Source organism: Triturus cristatus, chromosome 4_1 (genome assembly GCF_964204655.1).
Source record: "Triturus cristatus chromosome 4_1, aTriCri1.1, whole genome shotgun sequence".
NCBI lineage: Eukaryota > Metazoa > Chordata > Amphibia > Caudata > Salamandridae > Triturus > Triturus cristatus.
Genome location: NC_140585.1, coordinates 811287483 through 811309039, shown reverse-complemented (window position 1 = coordinate 811309039; position 21557 = coordinate 811287483). Strand labels below are relative to the sequence as shown.

The 21557-nt window shown below is 42.9% G+C and overlaps 1 protein-coding gene across 21 annotated transcripts in view; it reads left to right on the top strand.

The window, feature by feature from the left end:
• GRIP1 (glutamate receptor interacting protein 1) overlaps nt 1-21557 on the top strand; it is a 1150044-nt gene that overhangs the window by 1043735 nt on the left and 84752 nt on the right. For 12 of the 21 annotated variants that reach the window (XM_085653460.1, XM_085653456.1, XM_085653453.1 and 9 more), the window contains 2 exons: nt 10164-10309; nt 17557-17731. In XM_085653460.1, the coding sequence (XP_085509586.1) occupies nt 10164-10309; nt 17557-17731 (321 nt within the window). The remainder of the gene's footprint in view (nt 1-10163; nt 10310-17556; nt 17732-21557) is intronic. The other 9 variants (XM_085653454.1, XM_085653452.1, XM_085653451.1 and 6 more) reach the window with 1 other exon arrangement.

Sequence of the window (21557 nt, the reverse complement as noted above, 5' to 3'; positions counted from 1 at the left end):
GTAAGGAATCTATCACTAACTAATGTCTCTTACAGATATATCGTTACACAAGTAAGTAACTTGTGCAACTATCAGTGGCTGCCACCACCAATCACCGGCTCAAGTTAAGCAGTGCAGGCCAGTAGAGTATATCAAGCCAATTGAAATGTGTCTCAAAGTATAGTTTTTAATTTTTGTATTCAGAGTAATATGAATGGCCGAGTTTCTGCTCCTGACTGAATATCTCTAATTTATGGGAGGTTTTGGACACTATTCTGCTTGTTGAACTACTATTACCAACTTCTGAGCCCTCCACAAACATAAAAAGGATATTTTGCTTACTTTATAGTCTGGCACACATGTCATATTTTTCATTCTGTAAATTAAGATGTAATTTTCTTGACATTGGATCATGTTGACAATGTGATTTCAAAAGCAAATCTAGGAATTTATCACAGTTGGACAAAAAGCAGTATTTAATATAACCCTTAGATTCCCATATATAGTTCACAACATTATTGATGGAATCCTCTACCTACTCATGCTGACCATCTTTCCTGACAAATATTTTTAAACATGTTGGAGAACTGGTACCCGATGTATCATGATGAAGCATTTAGATGGCAACACAAAGACAAACTAGCTCTCAATTTGCTAATCACATGTTTGCTAAAGTTAATGGTGAACAGGAACATATAACTTAAGAAAAGCATCTAGTTAATTAGCCGACTATATATGTTTGATATTCATTTTCCTTCCATCGGTTGATTGAAACAGATATTACTAAGAAACATGATGAAATAGATTTTAGTTGAAGTCAGTTTATGCAAAGAAAATCAGAGCTACATATTTCGTTTTCATTGTCCGTATAGGACAACATTCCCATTGGTTTGTCATTCAGGAGAAAGGAATTTTCTGATCTCTAGGTCTGGAAAATGCGGAACCCAGTGGTCAATCAGTAACAGTTTCTGCCTCCATTTCCAAGCATGATGATGATTATCGCTAGTGGAATTTAGAGAGTCAAATGGTATTTATGCTGTTTAAAAATTGGGCCTAAGAGTATTAGCTGTACAATATTGCTTAACATTTCACTAGCATCAGGTATGCATATATGCACAGGATAACTTACCCTTTGCTGTGTCATGTCATGCAGATTTGTAGAGCACACTGTCATCTGGGAGGATATTCTGCCCCAGACCAGGTGTGAGCCTAGATAAACCTAGGGCCTAGTGGGACTACTCGAGAAGCCTGGTCTTCAACATCATGCAGATTTCAAGAAGTGAAGAGGCTCTTATGTATAGTGGCAGGTTGTTCCATGCTTTAGGAGAGATGAAGGAGATGGCTTGACTGCTGCTGGATCTGGTTTTCTGTATGCGTGGAATGTGTGAATGTAGGAGCCTGACAAGCAGAGGTGTCTGGAAGATTTGTGAAACCAGATGCGATTGTTGAGGTATGTGGGACCAGTGTTATGTAGTGCCTTGAAAGTGTGTTTGAGGAGTTTGAATTGTACTCATTTGTGTATGGGTAGCCAGTGGAGCTCCTTTAAGTGTGGTGTAGTCTGATGCGAATGTGGCGTAGGAGATGGAGAGTGATTCTGGCCACCGAGTTTTAAACGGTCTGCAGCCTTCTGGTGAGTTTTTTGTTGGTCGCTGGCAGTCCTAGCTCTGTTGGCCACTAGGTGGAGACCCACGGTGAAGTGCTCTTCCAGAAGACCACGATTTCAGACTTGTCGTGATCAGCTTTAGAAAGTTGGTCTTCATCCAGTGGGCGATTTCAGTCATGCAGGCATTGAACTTGATCAGGATACTGGGCTATCTGTGAGATAGAGCATGAGTTGTGTTTCTGCATAGGAGAGAATGTTGATATCACCAGAGCAGACGATGCTGGCTAGAGGGATCATATATGAATTGAAGAGGTTTTGGCTCAGGGAAGGTCCTTGAGGAACTCCCAAGATGATGTTGCGTGCGTCCGAGGTACATGGCGCAAGGCTGGCACACTGGGTCCTTCCAGCCAGGAAGCAGCAGATCCATCGGGGTGCGTGTCTTTGGATTCCGATGTTGTGCAGATGTTGAATGAGGATAGGGTGGGAGGCTGTGTCAAATGCTGCTGCGAGGTCCAGGAGGATGAGGACTGCTGTGCTCCCTCTGTCTAGAGTCATGTGAATGCCACCCATGGTGGTTATGAGGGCAGTTTTCATGGTGTGGTTAGGTATGAAACCAGACTGAGTCATGTCAAGGAGTTGGTGGTCTTAGAGATATTCAGTGAGGCATTTGTTGATGATTGTTTCTAAAACCTTGGGCAAAAGTGGTAGCAGGTAGATCGATCTCTAGTTTGCGAGAGTTGAAGGGTTCGTGGAGGGTTTCTTCTGCAATGGGAGGACAGTTGCATGTTTCCAAGCGCCTTGGAAGATCACTGAAGAGGTGGGGACATTCAGAATGGTTTTGAACACTGCACTGATGAATTGCAGTCCTCTGAAGTAGGCTTAGTGGCACCAGGGGTCTGATGGGGCCCCTGCGTGGATGGTCTTTGTGGTGGTGGCAGTTTCTTTTGGAGTGATGACACACCATGTGGTAAGTAGTGGTTTTTTGGATAAGATGGGGAGACGTTTGGCGAGGTATGTCGGGTCCGGTCGCAGGTTGAAGTTGCTATAAATGGTGGAGACTTTGTAGCTGAAGAATAGAGAAAGATTGGTGCAGAGGTTCTGTGAAGGGGGCTTTCGAGTTGGAGGTGGCTGCTGGTGAAATGCTGTACACATAGTGATTGAATTAACTCAAAGTCAAGATTCGCTTTACAATCATGTTCCGAAAGTCTGGTGCATCAGGACAGGGATTGGTATAGTGTGTAGATTACAGTTTATACACTGTCAACATCTTCTATTCAATGAACATGGATAATTTCTAAAAAGTAAGTGGTCATTCTTATCGACCAGTGCTAGCAAGTTTAAAAGAGACACCTTTTGGGTGTTCCAAGTGAACTTCCTGGGAATGCTTTTAAAAAGCATAAAAAGAAGAAACCTGCTTTAAGAAATTTCCAGATACACTTCTTTAGAATTGACTAAAGTCAAGAGGAGGTCGGATAGGTGTAATTCAGATCTCTGTTGACTGTTCTGTTGCCTGAAATAGTCTTATGTCTTACTCAACAAGGTCATATAAGCTGTACTTTTATTGGAAGCATCCCCAACCACCACTCCATACCTGCGGCCATGCACTCTAGCCCCGTTTCACCATGCTCCAACGCAACTCTCATTCTATCACCACTTCCACACTATTGCTACCTTCAGCCAGCCAGCCATAAAGTGTATGCCCAGTAAACCCTAGGGAAATGGGCAACTGTATCAAGTGCAGTACCCCTGACTGTTTCACTGATATGATCCAGCCACATTCCTAAGCTATGTCACATCTGCGAGGGATACCAAAAGCTTTTTTTTACTCAGATTCATTTTTAAACATAACTTTTATGAACAAGTTCAAGCATCACTGATTTAAATTGTTTGCGTATTCCTTTTTTATGTAACATTTTGTGTGTTTGTGGACTAATTGTGTATCTGAGAATGTGAAGTAAACAATTCCCTTCTTTGATTTCTTCAAGAAACGCTTGCTGGCCCCAGTGACGATTGTTGTGGTGAATTAACTTTTCAAAAGTAAATTTGGAATATCCAAATTGAGGCAGTCTAAGAAGTGGTTTCAGTTGTTTGCTTGTTGGCTCACGGTGGGCTCTGTAATGTTCAGAGTGGCCATAGGATGATTGTATCATGAGCGGAGTACATTTTTAATGGGAAATAGTTTCTCATGTACAAAGCTTACACTCTAACGACTTGTCCGATTTTTTTCAAGTGTCATCATCCAGAAGGGAAACTGTTTAGCGGGTTGACCCAATATTCAGTTATTTTCAGTTGGTCATCAAGGCTCGAACGTCTTATAGTAACAAGTTGTCTGTAGCTGTCAGCAATCTGTCTGTTCATAACATAAGTCGCAGAACTTCTTGAGTATCCATAAGTACGTCAGTATGTGTTGTGGAAACTTGGGTCAAGACATAACTGTCTACTCAAAGAGTTGATGTTCACCTTAATGTGTCTCCTGTATAAAAAGGAGGTGTGCATATTGCCCTAACGCTAAAAGTTTTCAATGACAGTATACCGACACTATTAGCAACTACATCAAACATACCAGATACAATTTCTTTTTTTTTTTTACATTTATTTTTGAGTGCATTTTGTAAGTGGACCTTTTTCGCTGTGAGATGTTATTGTTGATTTTAAAAGCTTGCCTTCTGAAATGGTGATCCACAGTCGGGATAGAGACGGTGCCTTTGAATTTTCATTTTGCAGGAGGCAAGACCATTTCCAGATTAGTGACTTGAAGGATCGCTCTATTGTAATAGACTTGAGCCTGTAAGGCCTCTGTGGAGCTATGACATAGCTTTGCTGTCAGATGACTGAGCCTATGCAATCTTTGACTTGAGGGTATCTCTGCTGTCAGAGACAGGAACTTGCAGATCTGCATAACTTTAGAAAAGGCCTGCAGGCAGATGCCTGATGCTACAAGATTTATGCAATGGAAGGGCTAGCTTAGCTGTTTACATCCTAGGTTTATGAAGTTTTTCTAACGAGAAGCATAGTTCTTGGTCCTTGGAATGGAGGGCCTAGTTTGCACAATAGAAGGAAGCAGAGGAATAGCATGGCTGTTCTAGCCTGAACCCGTATCATATGTGTATCAAGGGAAGAAGTGTGGCGCTGCGGCCAGGGTGACTGCCTCCGGAATCTGGAGATCACGGTTCGATCCCCGGCACCGGTGGCAGATTAGCCCAGCACCATGTGACTCTGGGCAATAGCTTGCTTAATCTTCCCGATGGCCCCCAGCGCCTAGAGACCCTTACGGGTGATTGTTCGCGCTTTACAAATGTGATTATTATCACAGACCAGATCTGGATGAGCTCTGTACCTTCTGTCGGAGATCTTAGCCTATGCGATCTATGTAACCTATAAGGTGGCTTGCTGTCAGATGCCTGAGCTTGCTGGATCAAGGTCATCTGAAGGATAGCTCACCGGAGATTGGGCTGCAGGGACTAGAGGGGTAACTTTAATGTCCAATGGCTGAGCTTTTAAGAGCTCTGTACTTGAAGACTACATCTCCTTCCAAATATATGCGCATGTAAGATCTGTGTAACCTGAGGGGACCATTGCTGTCATATGTCCTAGACCATACGACCGCAGCTTATTGAGTGATGTTTATGTTGTCATAGACCTGATCCTGTAAGACCTGTATGACATGAGAGCTAGCTGTGAAGTTATATTACTAAGCCATTAAGATTTGTGTAAGTTAAAAGATTGCTCTACTGTACGAAGTATTGGCTTGTGAGTGCTGTGCAGCCTGATTAGTGTTCCTCTAATGAGACCTTAGCCAGCATGTTGTAGCAACTGGAAGAACAGATGTGACATATGATTCCCAAGCGATCTGTGTGTAATGTAGAATGGTCTGTGTACATTGTATGTCTTCTGTGTTCCATCGCTGCACGGCTTGAGTACCTGTAGATCGTAGCTATGTAATGTGATTGTGTAACTTTAGGGAGTTAAATCAGTTGGGTCTGAGCAGTGATGTCCTTAGTCCAGATTACTTGTCCAGCATGCATCGCATATACTTCTTCCTGCCTTGGAGAGTAGCTGTAACATGGGCTCAATAAAGAAGTATTTCTACAGGAACTATAAACGTCCTGCCTCATCACTTCAGTCAGATCTGGCATGATTACACAATGATGCTGTCTGATATCTCAGCCTGACCAGCTCCAAGCCCTGAGCCTATAGTATTTCTTTAACCGGAGGGATTCCAGCCTCAGTTTGTAAGGTTACCTATAGGGTTGCATCACTACCTGAAGCCTGATCCTTCAAGATCTGTGCTACCTGATGCGTGATTCTCCTGAGGAGAGCTAAGCCTGTAAGATCTCTGTAACCCCAGGAATATGTTTGCTGTTCAAAGACTGAGATATCTTTCCTTCATGTGGTTTTGCTCAGGTGATTAGGTCTAGCCACATACAAGCGCACTACCACCTAGGATGCCCCGAGACCTAAGCTTGTAAGATCTCTATGACCTAAAGGAATGTGTCTGAAGCGGTCAGATGTGTGATATATGCGAGAGCATCTGCTTTCCAAAGCTTGATCCTCTGACATCAGTGTAATGAGATGAATCGCTCAGATGACTGAGCTTTTATACCTTAACATCTCTTTAACCCAATGGAAAGGTGTGCTGTCCAGTAACTAAGAGATCTCTGCAATGGTAGCCAGCTCTGCCCTTTAAATTCACTTTGCTCAAAGGGACAGGAATTCATAAAGCTTTATTGCTGCCCAAGTCTTTTAGATTTGTGTCACCTGGGTGAATAACTTGTATTAAGATTTGTCTTTCCTGGCAGTCTTATCTTGAGAAATTTATTTGGCTTCTAAAAATGTTATTAGTATTATTTTTTGTAACCTGCTGATAGCCCTGATCTCTAACGTCATATAATGGTTTGTTTGTTTACCCCTACAAGCTCTTCATTCTAAAGCCCCCACTGCTTGAGGTGGGAACGGAGAACCAGCCCTGTGTAGACCATTGCTCTAACCTTTGCTGCTAAGCACTGCCTGCCTGCCCTATTTTCGCCGTAGAAACTGACCTGCAGAGCCCGTATACTCACATTCGCGGTCTATAGTCATTATTTGCATGAACAAACTGCGAGCTAGAACAGTGTAAACAAGGAAAGTCTTAATACCGCATGGCAACAAAGATTCTTCTACTGCTTTAGTGCCAAGACATATTTAGGTTGTGTGGTGCAAACTTTACAAAAAAACATAAACAATGCATCTGTAAAAGGCTCACAGTATTCTGTAGGATGTATATTCTAAGTTAAATGTAACAAATGAGCTCCAAAATATCTGCTCCCAATACATCCTTAGATCTGACCACCATCTCTTGAAGACCTCACTAGTCAAACTAACGGCGATGAGTCTAGAACACCATTGCAAGGCTAATTAACTCAATGGAGCTATGGGCAAATGTAGCCACAATCTGAAACCGCACTGACTGCCTGTCAATGCCCAAATCAACCTTATGGTGCTCTTCTTACTGATAAATGCATCCACAGGAAGGCCACAACATACTTAAGCTACAAGATATAGATACCCTGATGCTCCACAGGTAGATTCAATAAACCCCTTGTACAGACGCCACAACTATACTACTGCTCCAGAGGAGGAGAAGCAGTTTTCAGTGTCCGTCCGATATAAACCAACAACAAAAAATTCTTAGGCCCGGTGATATGCTACCTCAGCAAGGCTCCCTCAGGCAAATGAACAACTGGCCAGTTTTTAAAGAACAATATTGTGGAAATTCGAAAAAATGTAACCATAGTAGGTCACTCTGTCTTTGATCCACCTCTCCTAGATACCGTCATCTCCTTTGACCCGCCCCGATGGATGATTCGAGAACTGATTTTAAACCTCGTCAGGTTCCCATTAAGACCCCTGCCCCCATTTTGTTCTAGCGCAGGAAGTGGATGGCATTAATCTGGTCCTGAACTCCCTACTGAACAAGTCTCTGTCATATGGGATTGTTCCTTCTAACTGGAAACAGGACAAAATACTGCATCCCTTGAAAATACCCAATGTAGACCCCAACATCCCAAGCAACTACAGGCCTACCTCCTTGCTGCTACCCTTGTCTAAACTTGTGGAGAGGTTTGTGAATCTGCAGATATCAAACTACATAGAATCCAACATACTCCTCCACAATCGACAGTCAGGGTTTAGGCCAACAATCAGTACAGAGACAGCATTTCTGGAAATTCCTGAAGTGGTCAGGCACACCATAGATGTAGCAGGAAAGGCAGTCCTGGTACTGCTAGACCTTTCTGCTGCTTTTGATACGGTCCCGCACTCCAGGCTAGTTGGCATCAGGGGCACAGCGCTGAAGTGGCTGAAATCCTTCTTTGAAGACAGATACCAAGAGATTTGGATGCCACCTTTCTCGCCCTGTAAGAGCAGTGTTTCTGTAGGAGTGTTCCATGGCTGTGCCCTTAGGCCAACCATGTTTAACATCTAAATGACCCTTTTAGCGGCACTGGTAGAATCTTTTTGGGCAAAGATAATCTTGTATGCTGAACACACTCGACTGCTGTTTTCATTTAAGAAAGGTGAGCCAATTGCCCGCAATGTCATGTAACCCTTTCTGTCAGCTGTGTTACAGTGGATGAGTATCATCCTACTCAAATGCAACACTGACAAGACAGAGATTCCTAGCTTTGGCTTCAGTTTTACTCTCAGTCTGTAAGTCCATTGGCTGGATGGGCCCCCCTCCCAACGTACAAGCTGATGCATAACATTTTTTGGGAGTAAAGTTTGGTAAACAAGTGACAATACAAAACAAAGTTAACATGGTAGTCAGCTCATGTTTTGACCTTATGCAAACTGCAGATATTCTCCTTGCCTATGAGGATAACAGTGATCCTGGCCATGATTGTATTCCGGTTGGATTACGCCAATTACCTTTATGCTGGCCATCCACATTTGTGGAGGAAACTACAAACGGTCCAGAATGTGGATGCTTACCTTGTTCTCGACCTACCTGGATGAACTTTGGTCTCACTGCACCTGAAGAACCTGCACTGGCTCCCTGTTAATAAATGGATCCTGTTTAAGACCCTTGTCCTTATGCACAGAGCTTTGAACCACTGTGGCCCCGGGTACCTGCTGCTCTTAACATTACTCTCAGAGGCGAGACAGTCCTCAGAAAAAACGCACGCTTAAGAAATCTCGCTATTCATTTATTCACATCGCCATGTCTTACACTTTAAAACAGCCTCAAAACTTGCCTTTTGTGAATTATATTTTCAAAATTAATCTAACCCTAATGTGCCTTAAGCGATTTTAGTTTGGAGAGTTATGTTCTAGAGTTATTTCATTCATTCATGCTCTAAGAGGAACCAACATGTTACTCTGCCCTTGCTATGTTCCTAAAATTCGGAAAGCAAGATGGGGAGGCAGGAGCCTAACCCATCTAGCCCCCAGACAATGGAATAGGCTGCCGACCGCCATCAGGCTGCAACCAAATAGGCTCCAGTTTAGGAACATGATAAAGACTTGGCTATTTCCTCCCAAATAAGCCCCATGGTTTCGCTAAACAGCACTTGTCACACCTTAGCGCCAAGATGCCTCGGCATTCGTGCACTTTATAAATGTCCTAATTACTTACTTATCTACTGAGTGTCAAGTATTCATTGAGTTTCTGCCGAGCCATGCAGTGTCCTAGAGCCGAGAGTGTGCCTGGAGCCCAAAGACTAATGCCAATGTTGAAATCGAAATAGAAAATGTAAGCACACTATACAACAATGTGCTCGCTTTAGGCTGGCTATTGCTAAAAGATCCGAAAAGCCACTGTTTAAGCTAAGAAATGGCCACCTTGCTTCAAACATAGGTTGGCTTCTGTGCGTGATACAGCCATCTGTTGTTCAGCATAAATATTATGTCGGATGACGTGTACAGCCGCTTGATGCTTGCAAACCTGAATCCTCTTGACACATTCGGTGAATCATGCACAAATCCACGTAGATGGGATTGAAGTAATTAGAATGCATTTCAACCTCCCAGCCTTTGTCTCCTGCCTGTCGGTTTCTGGCACTTGAATGTTCACAAAGCGCTACCGAAGGGAGAGCCTTGGTGTAGCGCTTTGATAGTCGGAGTGCAGGAGTGAGATATTTGGATAACCTAGGATATTCGAAACTGCACATCAGTCTTGCAAAATGACCCAAATAGTGAAGGTTCTCCAGTACCATTTCAGATTCTGGTACAGACAGTGCACTGTATAATATCTTGGTCATAAGCATATGTGGCACCGAATCCAGTGGCTGGTTAGTCAATAACAGATTTCTTAACCAAAACCAGTCCATCATCCATGTGTTGCAAGATAATATCCGCAGTGTAACGGTGTAATGAAGCGGCCCAATGGAAAATTGTGGCTCTGATGCAAACAAGTAAGAAAAGAGTTTTAGATTTACTGGATGTTTTATTCAATTTACTTGACGTTCCTAACCATAAACTCACTTTAATGAATGAAAATGTTTGGGATATCCATTACAACGGTCCATTACCCCGAATAGTACTTCACACATTAATTGTGAATGCTGATCACTGTGTCCTCATGCTGCTGTTTCCTCGCCAACAGGACGGGCACGCTGGAGCTCGGGGATAAGCTCTTGGCCATCGACAACATCCGCCTGGATAACTGCTCGATGGAAGACGCCGTTCAGATCCTTCAGCAGTGCGAAGACCTCGTGAAGCTCAAGGTTCGAAAAGATGAAGATAACTCAGGTAAGCCGCAGCGAAACAAAGCCGCTGCTTTCAATAAAAAGAACAAACTGTGATTGTAGGCCATTAAAAGATCTCCCTCTGATTTGTTTAGCTTCCCTGCAATGGATGTTGAGCACTGTTAGGTATTACTTTATTGCACCTTCAGTGTGAAGTAGTATGGAATAGGCTGCTGCTTAAATAATGAAAGTGCGGAAAATATATTGGTCGTTTTCCTCCTCTGTCGCTGTCTGTGCCGCAAAGGGCCTCGCCGTAGAGCAGATGAGGAAGAACTTTGTAATCTCATTAACGGCATGCCTGTGTTAGAGAACAGCTATAAAAGGATGACCAGGGAACATATTGCTTTCGTCAACTCCAAAAAATTGAGTATATGTGTTTGATAACCCTATGGATGGACAGCAGTGATTAATTTTAACAACCGTTATGTAAATTAGAAGAGACAGTTGGAGGGTAGAGTAAAATTCTGGTAATTGCTCCCAAAGTAAGGCAACAGCACACTCTAAAACTCACTGCTTTTTAAAGCATTTCAGCATTGTAGCCTGCTTCTGAGGCAATAATTGTTTTTAAATGCCTGAATCTGAGTAATAGACCTGAGCAACACACAAGGGCCTATACGAGCAGTGACGGACTTTAATAATCTGTGACGGTCTTTAATAATCGTTATGGCCAGATGCAGAAGGGCTATAAGGCTATTAGAACGTTCCACCCACTGGGGGTAAAATGTTGTAAATTAAAAAGGCAGGAACAAAACCAGGAATATTGTAATGTTAGAGCAGAATGTCTGTACCCGCCATTTTCAACCTTAGTCACTTTGTTGCCTTCAGCGGAGCTCTCAACATTCTAATATTTCTTTTCTTTTCACTGAAACATTTCCCTGTAACTTTGTTTCTTTTTCTTGTTATGTGTTTAAACCCAAATATTGTTTTATTAGGTTTTGTCTGCCTATCTGAGGGTCTTTCTGAGCTTTCGGTTTCCCTTCATTTTAAATTATTGAACAAATCCACAATTGATCTAAAAAAAAGTACAGTTAAATAATTCAGAAGAAGGAATAAACTGGCATGCGCCTTACTTCTTCGGCCACGATAATTAGAACAGAGTCTGTACATTATTAACTCTGTCATTGGTAATGTGGTGCCATACTTCTATCGGACACTAGGGGGCATATTTACTAACATTTCACGCTACTCAGTGCAGCAAAGTAAGCTGATGTGCTGTGCTGTGTGAAAGGGAGAGAGCTGAACTGTGCCATATCTACAAAGATAGGACGGTGTTAATTTCTCTCCTAGTGCTGGCACACTTGTGCCTGCCTACCGTCAACGCAAGCATCCTAATGCTATGAAACAGGGGTGCTTGTGTACTGGCAGGATAATTTTTCTGCAGGAAGTTATCTTTCTACACAAAAACAATCCTAGAGTGCAGCACACATGGAAAGAGAAACGAAAATGGCGAAATTAAGATATTGGCAGAGTGAGGGGCAGGTCGACTGCCTACAAGGACGGAGTAAACGACACTGCAATGCTCAGTGTTAACACCTGCCGGAACACGTTGTTGCACTGAATTGACCCTACTGGGGTTGATGTTTTAAGGTCCACAGGTACCACTTTTTAGGGTGCTGTATGTGTAGATAGATCCGACATTGGTCATGAAGAATTGCCGTCTACATGACATTATGGCAAGAAACATGTCGACCTAATTTTTTTGCGCCTTTCCCTATAACCCTACAGTAGGGGCGCGCGCGCTTTCTTTTTAATCAGGATAGTGGTCACATTCATTAAAATTGTTTTGGGTGGACCTCTATTTACTGTTTTAACCCCACTTTTTCACATCTACACTCACTAGGGCCCTCACACGCACTTCATCCAACAGCCAGGAAAAAAATCTCTGCTAAATGGCCCCATCATGGGTGCCGATCAGGTTTTGCAGCTCCGACCCGATGAGGAGCAGACCCAATGATGAAGCAAGACACCAATTTGACTGGGTGTGTGAGAGTCTTTTTCTGAAAGGTCGACATTTTCTCCTGCCTATAGCGAACATAATATTTATCCATACACACATCTACCTGTATTGTTCGTTAGGAACGGCATACCATTCTGTTTAGTACAGTAAGTAACTTTGCCTTGTAGCCTTGGGATAGTAAAATGTGGAAGCACTGCTGTTTTGGCTGTATCCATCTTAGCTGTTTCATCCAAGTACTGAATTGTGCTTGGAAATGCAATCGCGTAGCCCAAAAACTCCCTCTGAAGGTTTCTCCTGAAGAACAGAGTGAATGCATACCATCAGTTGTTGCTTGCATTTCTGTGAGACTCTAGGATAAATGAGAATAAAAAGATATGTACGTTTCAATATATAGTAATTAGGTCAGCTTTTTTCTCAATTATCGCTTGATTCTAAAAATAGTACACCTTTCTTGTTTAGTACCAAGTTGCAGGCATTGCGGCAAAGCATGAAATAATTATGTAAATAAAATAATTGCATTAAATAAATCCATGACTGTAGCCCTGCAGAAATTTGCCGGCAAAGCCATGCCTAAGATGACAGCCGAGGTCCTTGGACTTCAATTTTCCATCATTCTAGCCACGTTCTGCACCCTGACCAAGTATGCTTTGCTAATCCAGCCAGGATAAGGCTAGGCCCCTGATACTCATTTCGAACAGCCTGATCAAAAGAATTTTAAAATCTATGGTGTCAATAGCTGCCAAGAGGTCCAGGAGCACGAAGGCTGGTGGACCTCTCACATCACCATTCCACCAAAGGTCGGCCAGTACTGAAGCCACAACCAAATCAGTGCCACACCCTATTCAGTGCCACACCCTGGGTAGAACCCAGCTTGGTGGCAGTCAAGAACGTTATGAGAAGCTACATAATGCTGCAATTGGGAACATGCTATTCTCTCCAGGACCATGGAGAAAATAGAAACACAGATTTGGGATGGAAATTCCCCAAATCACTAGTGTCTAAGGAGGCTTTCTTCTGCAAAGTGCAAACAGGAACTAATGGAAGGTGCCAATTGTTAAAAAAAATTACGCGTGCAGATATCCAACAGAGAGCCTGGGGGATGGCTTTGTTGGATCATTACTTTTGGCTCTAATTCTTCATGGAATTTCATTTTTCTATGCTAGGCCTAGTGCTTCAAATCCAGAGTGAGATGGATTTCGCTGCAGAATCCCATCTGGCTGTGGTTGCATGACAGATTCTCCCTCAATATCAGCTCTGATTTTTGTGACTTTATCAATAAAGAGAGTTGAAAGCTGTTCACAGGGGAAGTATAAATATGAAAGGTACAGGCAGCTGGTTCCTGGAGTTCTTTAACAATTTTAAACCGCTGCTTTGAAAGATTAGGTTTGTACAATAATGCTTTTTTTCAGGATTTACTCTTCCTATGATGTTTTCACAAAGTTGTTTCTGAGCTGGCAATCTTATAACCTGCACCGAAGTCTTTCTGCTCTACAGTGTTCCAGCGTTCTTTTCATGAGGTCTTCAGAAAACCAAGAGCTGATTTTTCTGCTGCTAGCTTTGTTCCTCAAATTAAAGGTAGCCAGTCATCTAGTGTGTGTGAAATAGCATCATTAACATTATTAAGAAGACTGCTTGGATTAGGATCTGGGATAATGGCAGGTTGTTGATGAAGTCTAGCACAAATCTCTTTGCCGACTGTCAACGTAACAAAAAAGTTCAAAAAGTGGCTGAAGGAAATATCTCCAGATGCTTCCCCGGTTTGAGAAGTCTGAGTTGAAAGATTTTGGGTCGAGTAGGTGTCCAGCACTGCGAGTTGGGAGCATAGAGGTAATCTCTTGGCGGAACCTAAAGGAAACTGAAGCCAAAGGTTAACGTCACATAAAACCACCAGTTTTGTCTTACACAAATGAAGTGTACATAGTTTTCCAAAGAAGGATTGTGTGATGAGAGCGGGAGTAGGGAAACCCTGTAGATCAGATGAAAGGTTAGTGGGCCCTGTTCAAAATGAGAGTAAATACTAAATTGTCCAAATTAGAACTCATTAAGAAGTTAAGCTTGTTAATAGCTAATGTTTCATTGAGAATTAAAGCCACTCCACCCCCATGGTTGTATTCACGGTCTACCTGAATCACCTTGTAACCCATTGGAACTAATTCATCAGTTCAGTTCAAATACTTTATTTCGGCTACAAGCCATAAAAGTAAAAAATGCATTTTCATAAATATGAAACATTAAAATTGTGCGAATGCACACCATAAATAAATAAAACCAACATAAAACAACAAAATGAAATCTATACTATCAAAGCATTTTATAAGTTCGATGGATAAAATCATTAGGATGTGCAAATGCAGTCTTGGACCCTTTATACATAGAGTGCCAGTGCGTATAGAAACAGTCGAAGATTCGAAACAGACCCTGAACATTCCCTGTGTGTGCAAATACAGCACAGATCATGGCTGCTCACAGTTGTTTATTGGACACGACACAGGTTTCTGATGGGACTGGAGAAACCGAAACATTTGGAGTCCCAATGCTATCAATGTATCAATCCCCGGGTTCGATTTAAGGATCGTACACCTGCTCCTCTTCATCGCCAGAAGACAGTGAGAAACAGCAAATACAATGCTTTGTTTTGTGTCGTATCTTAAAATTCAAAAGCCCTCTACATGCTTTCCCATTTCTAATATTCGGCATACTGGAAGGATCCATTTTTTTCTCCCCTTGACGTAAGCAGGACAAAAATATAAAACATGCTCCACAGATTCCTTACAGACAACGCAGCCGGTAGGATCCCAACTATGCCACTCATGTGGGTGGGCCCAGCCTGAGGTGAAGGAGAACAGAGGGAGTGTACCATAACGAAACTGGAGATAAAGTTTCCTGGCTCCCGCAGGTTCAAACTCATCAAGGAACCCTTACATCTTGAACTCATATTTACTGCAAAAAAGGCATCGGACAAGGGGCCATCAGAGGCTTGAGTCAGCATTAAATCCAATTTGTTCTGACCATAATTTGCTTTAATGGTGTTCCTGCTTATAGACCCAGCTGTCAATGGATCTTCCCACAGGGTCCCCAATACCAACTTTCCCCAGTGCATCTCTAATGTACCTAATCCATGGGATTTTGGCAGACCCTGGAAGCCTCCAAATCTCCTGTAGCCCCTCACTGTATGTTATGAGCTCGGGGTAGCCCAATGTCTCCTCCAATAGAGAATTGGCCTGAATCCTATGCTTTGATATGAACCTGATGCCCATATCTAACTTAAGAGGGAGTAAAGGGGTACTGGCAGGAATGCCTGTCAACTAGCGCAAAAATCTATTTTCGACTAAAGTGAGGGCCATTGCATCCTTGTAACCCCAGAGCTCCACCCCATGGAGGGCAGCTCCCATAGCCTGTTGTTTGGGAATTGTCAGTGCAAGTGATATTGGGTGACTTTTTTAACTGCTCTGCACTTTTATCAGCCCTCCAGTTTGCTGTTCAAGTTTTAGTCTGCACCTATCACTATGGTGTCGCCAGTCCAATTGCTCATTAAGAATTACACCTAAATACTCAAAGGTGTGCTCACGATCCAATATGGAGTCTTTGAGCGTAGGACTGGGTCTGGTTGTGAAGCAGGGTTTAAGGACCATATATTTTATCTTTGAGACGTTAATTTCCAAACCAAATATCAAAACGATCTAAAATCCTCAGTACCCCATGGGCGATTTGGATTTTAGTAAAGTGTTGTCTGCAAAATCTAGTGCGGGAACCCTATATCCTGCAAGTTTTGGAGCGTTACCCTAACACCCATTCAGATGATCAATCAAATCATTAACATAAATTGCAAAAAGGGTGGGGGCTGGAGCGCAGCCCTGTCTTACCCCTCTTGTGAAAAGCTCACCTTGTTAGCCACACCTTACCTGGGCATAGTTATACTCATGGAGTCTTACAATATTGGCTAATAGGTATTTGGGGACACCCATATCAGACATTACTTGCCAAAGCTTAGATCTCGGGATCAGGTTGAAGGCTGACCGGAGGTCTACAAATACTATGTACAACCTGGCTGCTCCCAGAACCCCCGTCTTCCAAAAAAGCCTTTGGAGGAGAAAGACCTGGTCCAATGTACTGTCCCTAAAACCAGCCTGTAAGGGAGTAAGCACTTCCTCAGTGGCTAACCATTCTTGACGCCTTCCCAGCAGGATTCTGGTAAATAGCTTCTGTGAGCAGTCAATAAGGCTTAGTGGCCTATAATTAGACGGGAGCGATGTACAGCCTTTTAATGCAGGGGAGCCATTACTGCCCCAACCATGTGGGTGGGATGGGTGCCCCATTCAATATGCCATTAGAAACAACTGTGAGGTTTAGACCCCAAACGTCCATCTCACTGCGATAAAGATCTCCCGCAATTTTGTCAGGGCCTGGTGCCTTATTGGTGACAATCCTAGAGTTTGCAGGTGTAACTTCCTGCAGCGTGGTGCTGGGTGGATCTTCTCTTTCATGCACATATTGGAACTAATTCATCAATTATCCACCTATAATGAGGGGAAAACCAAGATTTGGTAAAAATGTAAGTTATATTTTTCAGTCCTCATGTAGATTTCTGTGAGGGCTGCAGGAGGGGAGCGAAGGTTACGTAACATTGCATTTATAGTCAACTGTTTGCTTCCTGAAGAAGAGTGTGGGGGGGGGGTTGGCAGAGATAATCTGGCAATGGAAGGGGAGGTAATTCTACCCTTTGCTCTTGGGACAAAGAGGCGTGTTTAAGGATTTAAAAATAAAGTATTTTACGTCCTTGGGCGCTGATATTTCTCCTGTGACAATTAGTGTAGTTGGCCCGGGTTAAATAACCTCCTGGCATTTGGTTGCTTTAGTTGTTGAGACCACATTTATGCTATAGCCCAGCATACATATATGGTAGTGATGTAAAAATGTAGGAAAGCAACAAATACATACAACAGGTGAGACATCAGTTGTGGCACTAATCAAGGCACCTCAACCTGCTTTATATAGAAATAACTCCGTAAGCACAATTACAGGTGTAAAAATAATTAAGGTAATTGGTTTCTTTGATCCAGCTGGCTCTGTAATCACGTTAATGCTTAGTTGGTGTTCTGCCGTGACCACTGACATGGCGCCCTTGAATGAACCATGGTAGGTTATTCTGTTCTGCTCAGGTGGAGATGATAAGCTAAATAATGCATGAAATGTAACTCTGTGGAATGAAGTGGTTCATGCTTTGCGTCGCTTCCATCTGTCTGGTCTTTGCCTGTCTGAATGTGTGTGTTCCTTCTCATTTCTCCTTCTATAAGAAACCAATCGCGTCTTGGCATTTATTGCAGATGAGCAGGAAAGTAGTGGCGCCATTATATACACTGTAGAGCTCAAGCGCTATGGCGGACCCCTGGGAATTACGATTTCTGGTACTGAAGAGCCCTTCGATCCTATAATTATCTCCAGCCTTACTAAAGGAGGACTAGCAGAAAGGTAAAAAGAAAACATATTTATTGTTGTGTTTATATGATACTTGTAGATTTGCAGCATTATGTGCAGAGATCAGCTTTGCCTAGCTTATAATCACATTGTTTGACCACACAGTGGTGGAATCCATGCATCCATTACAAGTTATTTTTCATTACAGTTATGTGTTGAATAGATATGTTTAGAAAAAGTGGGAAGGCGGCATATGAAATGTTGGTGGACCCTCTGACTCGGTGGCAGGGACGTCCTCCGCTATTGAGGACACATGGACTCTGGGCTGCAGATTTGGTTTCTAGTATCATTCATTTTGCAGAGAGACCTTCAGGAACCACCAGGGTGAGAGCAGAACTACCTGGGCTACACAGTCCAAGCTTGCAAGCACAGTGATGTGCAGAGAGGATTTTTTTAGGCGAGGATTAACCTATAAATATCTCATTATCCATTAGTTAGTAGTAGTAGGATTTGAGGGTTTTCGAAAATAAAAGCATTGATTGCCATGTGTTCGATTCCTTTGGGTATGAGGCTCTTAAGACCAGTCTTATGCACAGCTGTGCTCTAGGGCATGAAGTGCTATTACTGTATAATGTATGGTGCAGTGGCGGCTGGCATGGATCGGGGTGGCGAGGGCGGGTGGGTAGGTGTAAAGAAAAAATAAATAAAATTTACCTCGTTGCAGAGTCTCTCCTCGTTGTCCTTCTGCTCCAGTCGGAACAGAAGGACACAGGCTCCCCTAAGCCTATCACAATGCTGCAATGCAGCATTATGATTGGTCTGAGCGCCTCGGTTTGGCACTCAACCAGGAAATGGGAGCATGTTCTCAACCCAGACAGTAATGCAGCCCGAGTGGAGAACATGCAAAGTGCGCATGACTGTTTGGCTGGCCCTCAGTCATGCACACTTACTGAATGCCCACCACTCCTTCCCCTGCTCTGGAGCAGAGCAGCCCCACAAAGCTGCTGCTGCAGGAACAAATAAAATGATAATAGCAAATTATTATTATTATTTTTTTTCTTTATTTCCTCTGATGAAAGCAGTGGGGCAGCACTTCTCCGCCTTAGCGGAGGAGCTGTCACAGGTATCGTGCATTGTGATAAGCATCTCTTAAGTTGCATACATTCAAAATGTTCCTGTGTATGGGCACTGAAGGTAAAGATGACTGCAGAAAGTAGTAGCAGGCATCCCCTTTCCATACAGGAGATTTCCTAACACACCTCAAAGATATTCCCAGATTTCTGAGAGAAGACCTTTGGCAAAACTGGTGGAATTGAAAGGATACCTAAAAACTCCAAGTAAAGATTTTATATCAAGTATGAAGGGCAAAGAGATAGAAGAATTCCAGGCAGTTTGGGTTTGATAACAGAACGTAGCTGTACTCAAATCTACGTATCTGGGTGGTTAACATGAGAGAACACGCACTATTCACTCCTTTACAGACTCTTTCTGCCCCCTAGTGTATTTATAAATATGTTTGAACCGATGGCTGATTGGACGGTAGTATAAGGACACTGGAGAAATAATCTTGGAATCTGCACCAACCGTGTATGTATGTATTTATGTATGTATGTATGTATGTATCATTGTGTAACACAATCCTAGCCAAAAGGCAGTGGAATGCTGGGCATGTCCAAAGGCAATGATAGAGTCAATGTGTGAATGGAGGAGTAGCTGGTTCCTAAAAGCAACTGCATCATGATGTAGTAGGCTTTTAAACCAGTGTTTCACCACCTCTATCCTAAATTGTATCAGGGTGGGGGCATTCCTGGTGCATGTCCTTCCAGATTCGTGATGCATAAATGCAAAGGGTTCTTGCCATGTTTTTCCTTTTTTGCACTTGTTTATCCCTAGTCTGATGTTGTCCTGGCTGCTGGTGCCGATATTCACAGGCGATGGTGAGTTTCTCAGTCAGTTAGGCAGGGATTCCTGTCATGATGCTTTTGTAGATGATGATGATGCTGGTTTTGAAGATAGTGCGGGCAGCAAGGGGGAGCAGTTGGAATTGCATTATGGTGTGGGCAATGTGGTCATGTTTTTTCAGTCTCTTGATGAGGCATGATGAGGTATGCATGATGCCGTTCAGGGGGACCAATGTGGAGGCTGGGACACCATGAACCGGGGCATTTCAACCGTTTTGATGGCTGTTTCTGGAAGAAATGGTTTAACTTTCTTTACCAAAAATAACTGGTACCAGTCTGTCCTGGTTTTCTTGGCATTGTGTTGCTAGAGGGTGAGGTTGGTGCCCAGGGCCAGGTTTCCCACTGAAGGGTCATGAGCTAATTTTTGGTGGGTTGGGAAAGTTCAAGCAATAAATAAAGATGTCATTAAATTCTGTATTTATCTTGTCGCGTTTTCTGCGCCTCAAAGACCGGTCAAATGTGAAGCTATGTCTTCTGACAAATTGCTGTTTTCTTTCAGACTGGGGATTGGTGTTAATAACCTCCTCTCACTTTGCATTCAGAGAAAACTAAAGTGAATTATGTGACAATGTATGTAATTTTTTTGTAACACACAAACAAATGAAAATACCTGCAAATGTAGCAGTTAGGAAAGCAAATACCATCTTGGAGTCAAGTCTATCTAATATGTTCTCTCAGATCACGGTAGATGCTTCTGCGGAAATTGATGGAGCAATTTTTTCGCTCAGTGATGCCTTTATTCTAGGCTTTGACAAACTGGCTCCTTCAAACACCTGTATCAGTAAGTGAACTGAGCACTCAGCTAGCTGGTTTTCATCCAGTCTTCAGACTGAAAAACTTAAGTGTAACAACTTGAAAGGAAGTGGAGGCCGAGGTATGCCACTGAGGAAAAGCAGGACTATAGGCAGGACTATAGTATTGCCCTTAAACAGTTCTGGAAAAACATTAAGAAAACCAAAATTCACTTCTTTGCCAAGCAAATCGCCTACGCTGACGATGCCCCTAGAACGGCCTTTAAAATTGTTAAAGCATTTTTGCAGCCTGTGGCTCGCAAACAGAGCATTCCAACCTCCCAGTCTTTGGCAGAGGATCTATCTCTGTTCTTCCAAACTAAAGTGGAGAATATTTGCTCCAACTTTACTAGCTCTTTGGAAAAACCCTACCTCTGGGACAAATGCTACCATTTCTTCAGATTAGGCTGGTTCAGAGCTTGCTGCATTTAAAGAGATTTCGCTAGCCGAATGTGCACATACTATTCTAAAAGTCAAATGTGACTCGCCACTAGATCCCTGTCACTTCTACATGCTTTCCAAAGCAGTCACAGCAATTAATGCCCTTTTTTATTTGTCCTTCGAACATGGCATGATTCCTTCCAATTGGAAAAAAGCACCGGTGGTACCTCTTTAAAAAAATAAGTCCACGTGGATCCGCTCATTTTGAGCAAGTACAGACCCATCTCTCTCCTTTCTGATCTTGGGAAAATGTGAGAATCCCTGGTGAACTGTCAGATCACCAGGCATGTCATGCGGAATAATATTCTTCATCACACTCAGTCAGGCTTCTGCGCTGGCTTCAGCATGGAACTGGCCCTGCTTGAGGTCACCAAAAACATCAGAGGGAATCTCGAGTTGGGTTTAGGACGGTGGTCATTTTATTAGATCTTTCTGCAGCTTTTGTTGTATAAAATCCTAGCACAGAGATTGGAGCAGACTAGAATTGCAGGCCAAGCCCTGGAATGGCTTTGCTCCTACTTGGCCGATTAGCAGCAAGTGTTCTTCCTATCTCCCTTCGCCTTCCGGTTCAGAGGCATATGTTGTGGTGTTCCTCAGGGCTCAGCATTAAGCTCAACCCTTTTTGACATCTATATAGCCAAATTAGCCACAATAGCACAGCGTTGGGGTATGATCATTGTCTCTTAT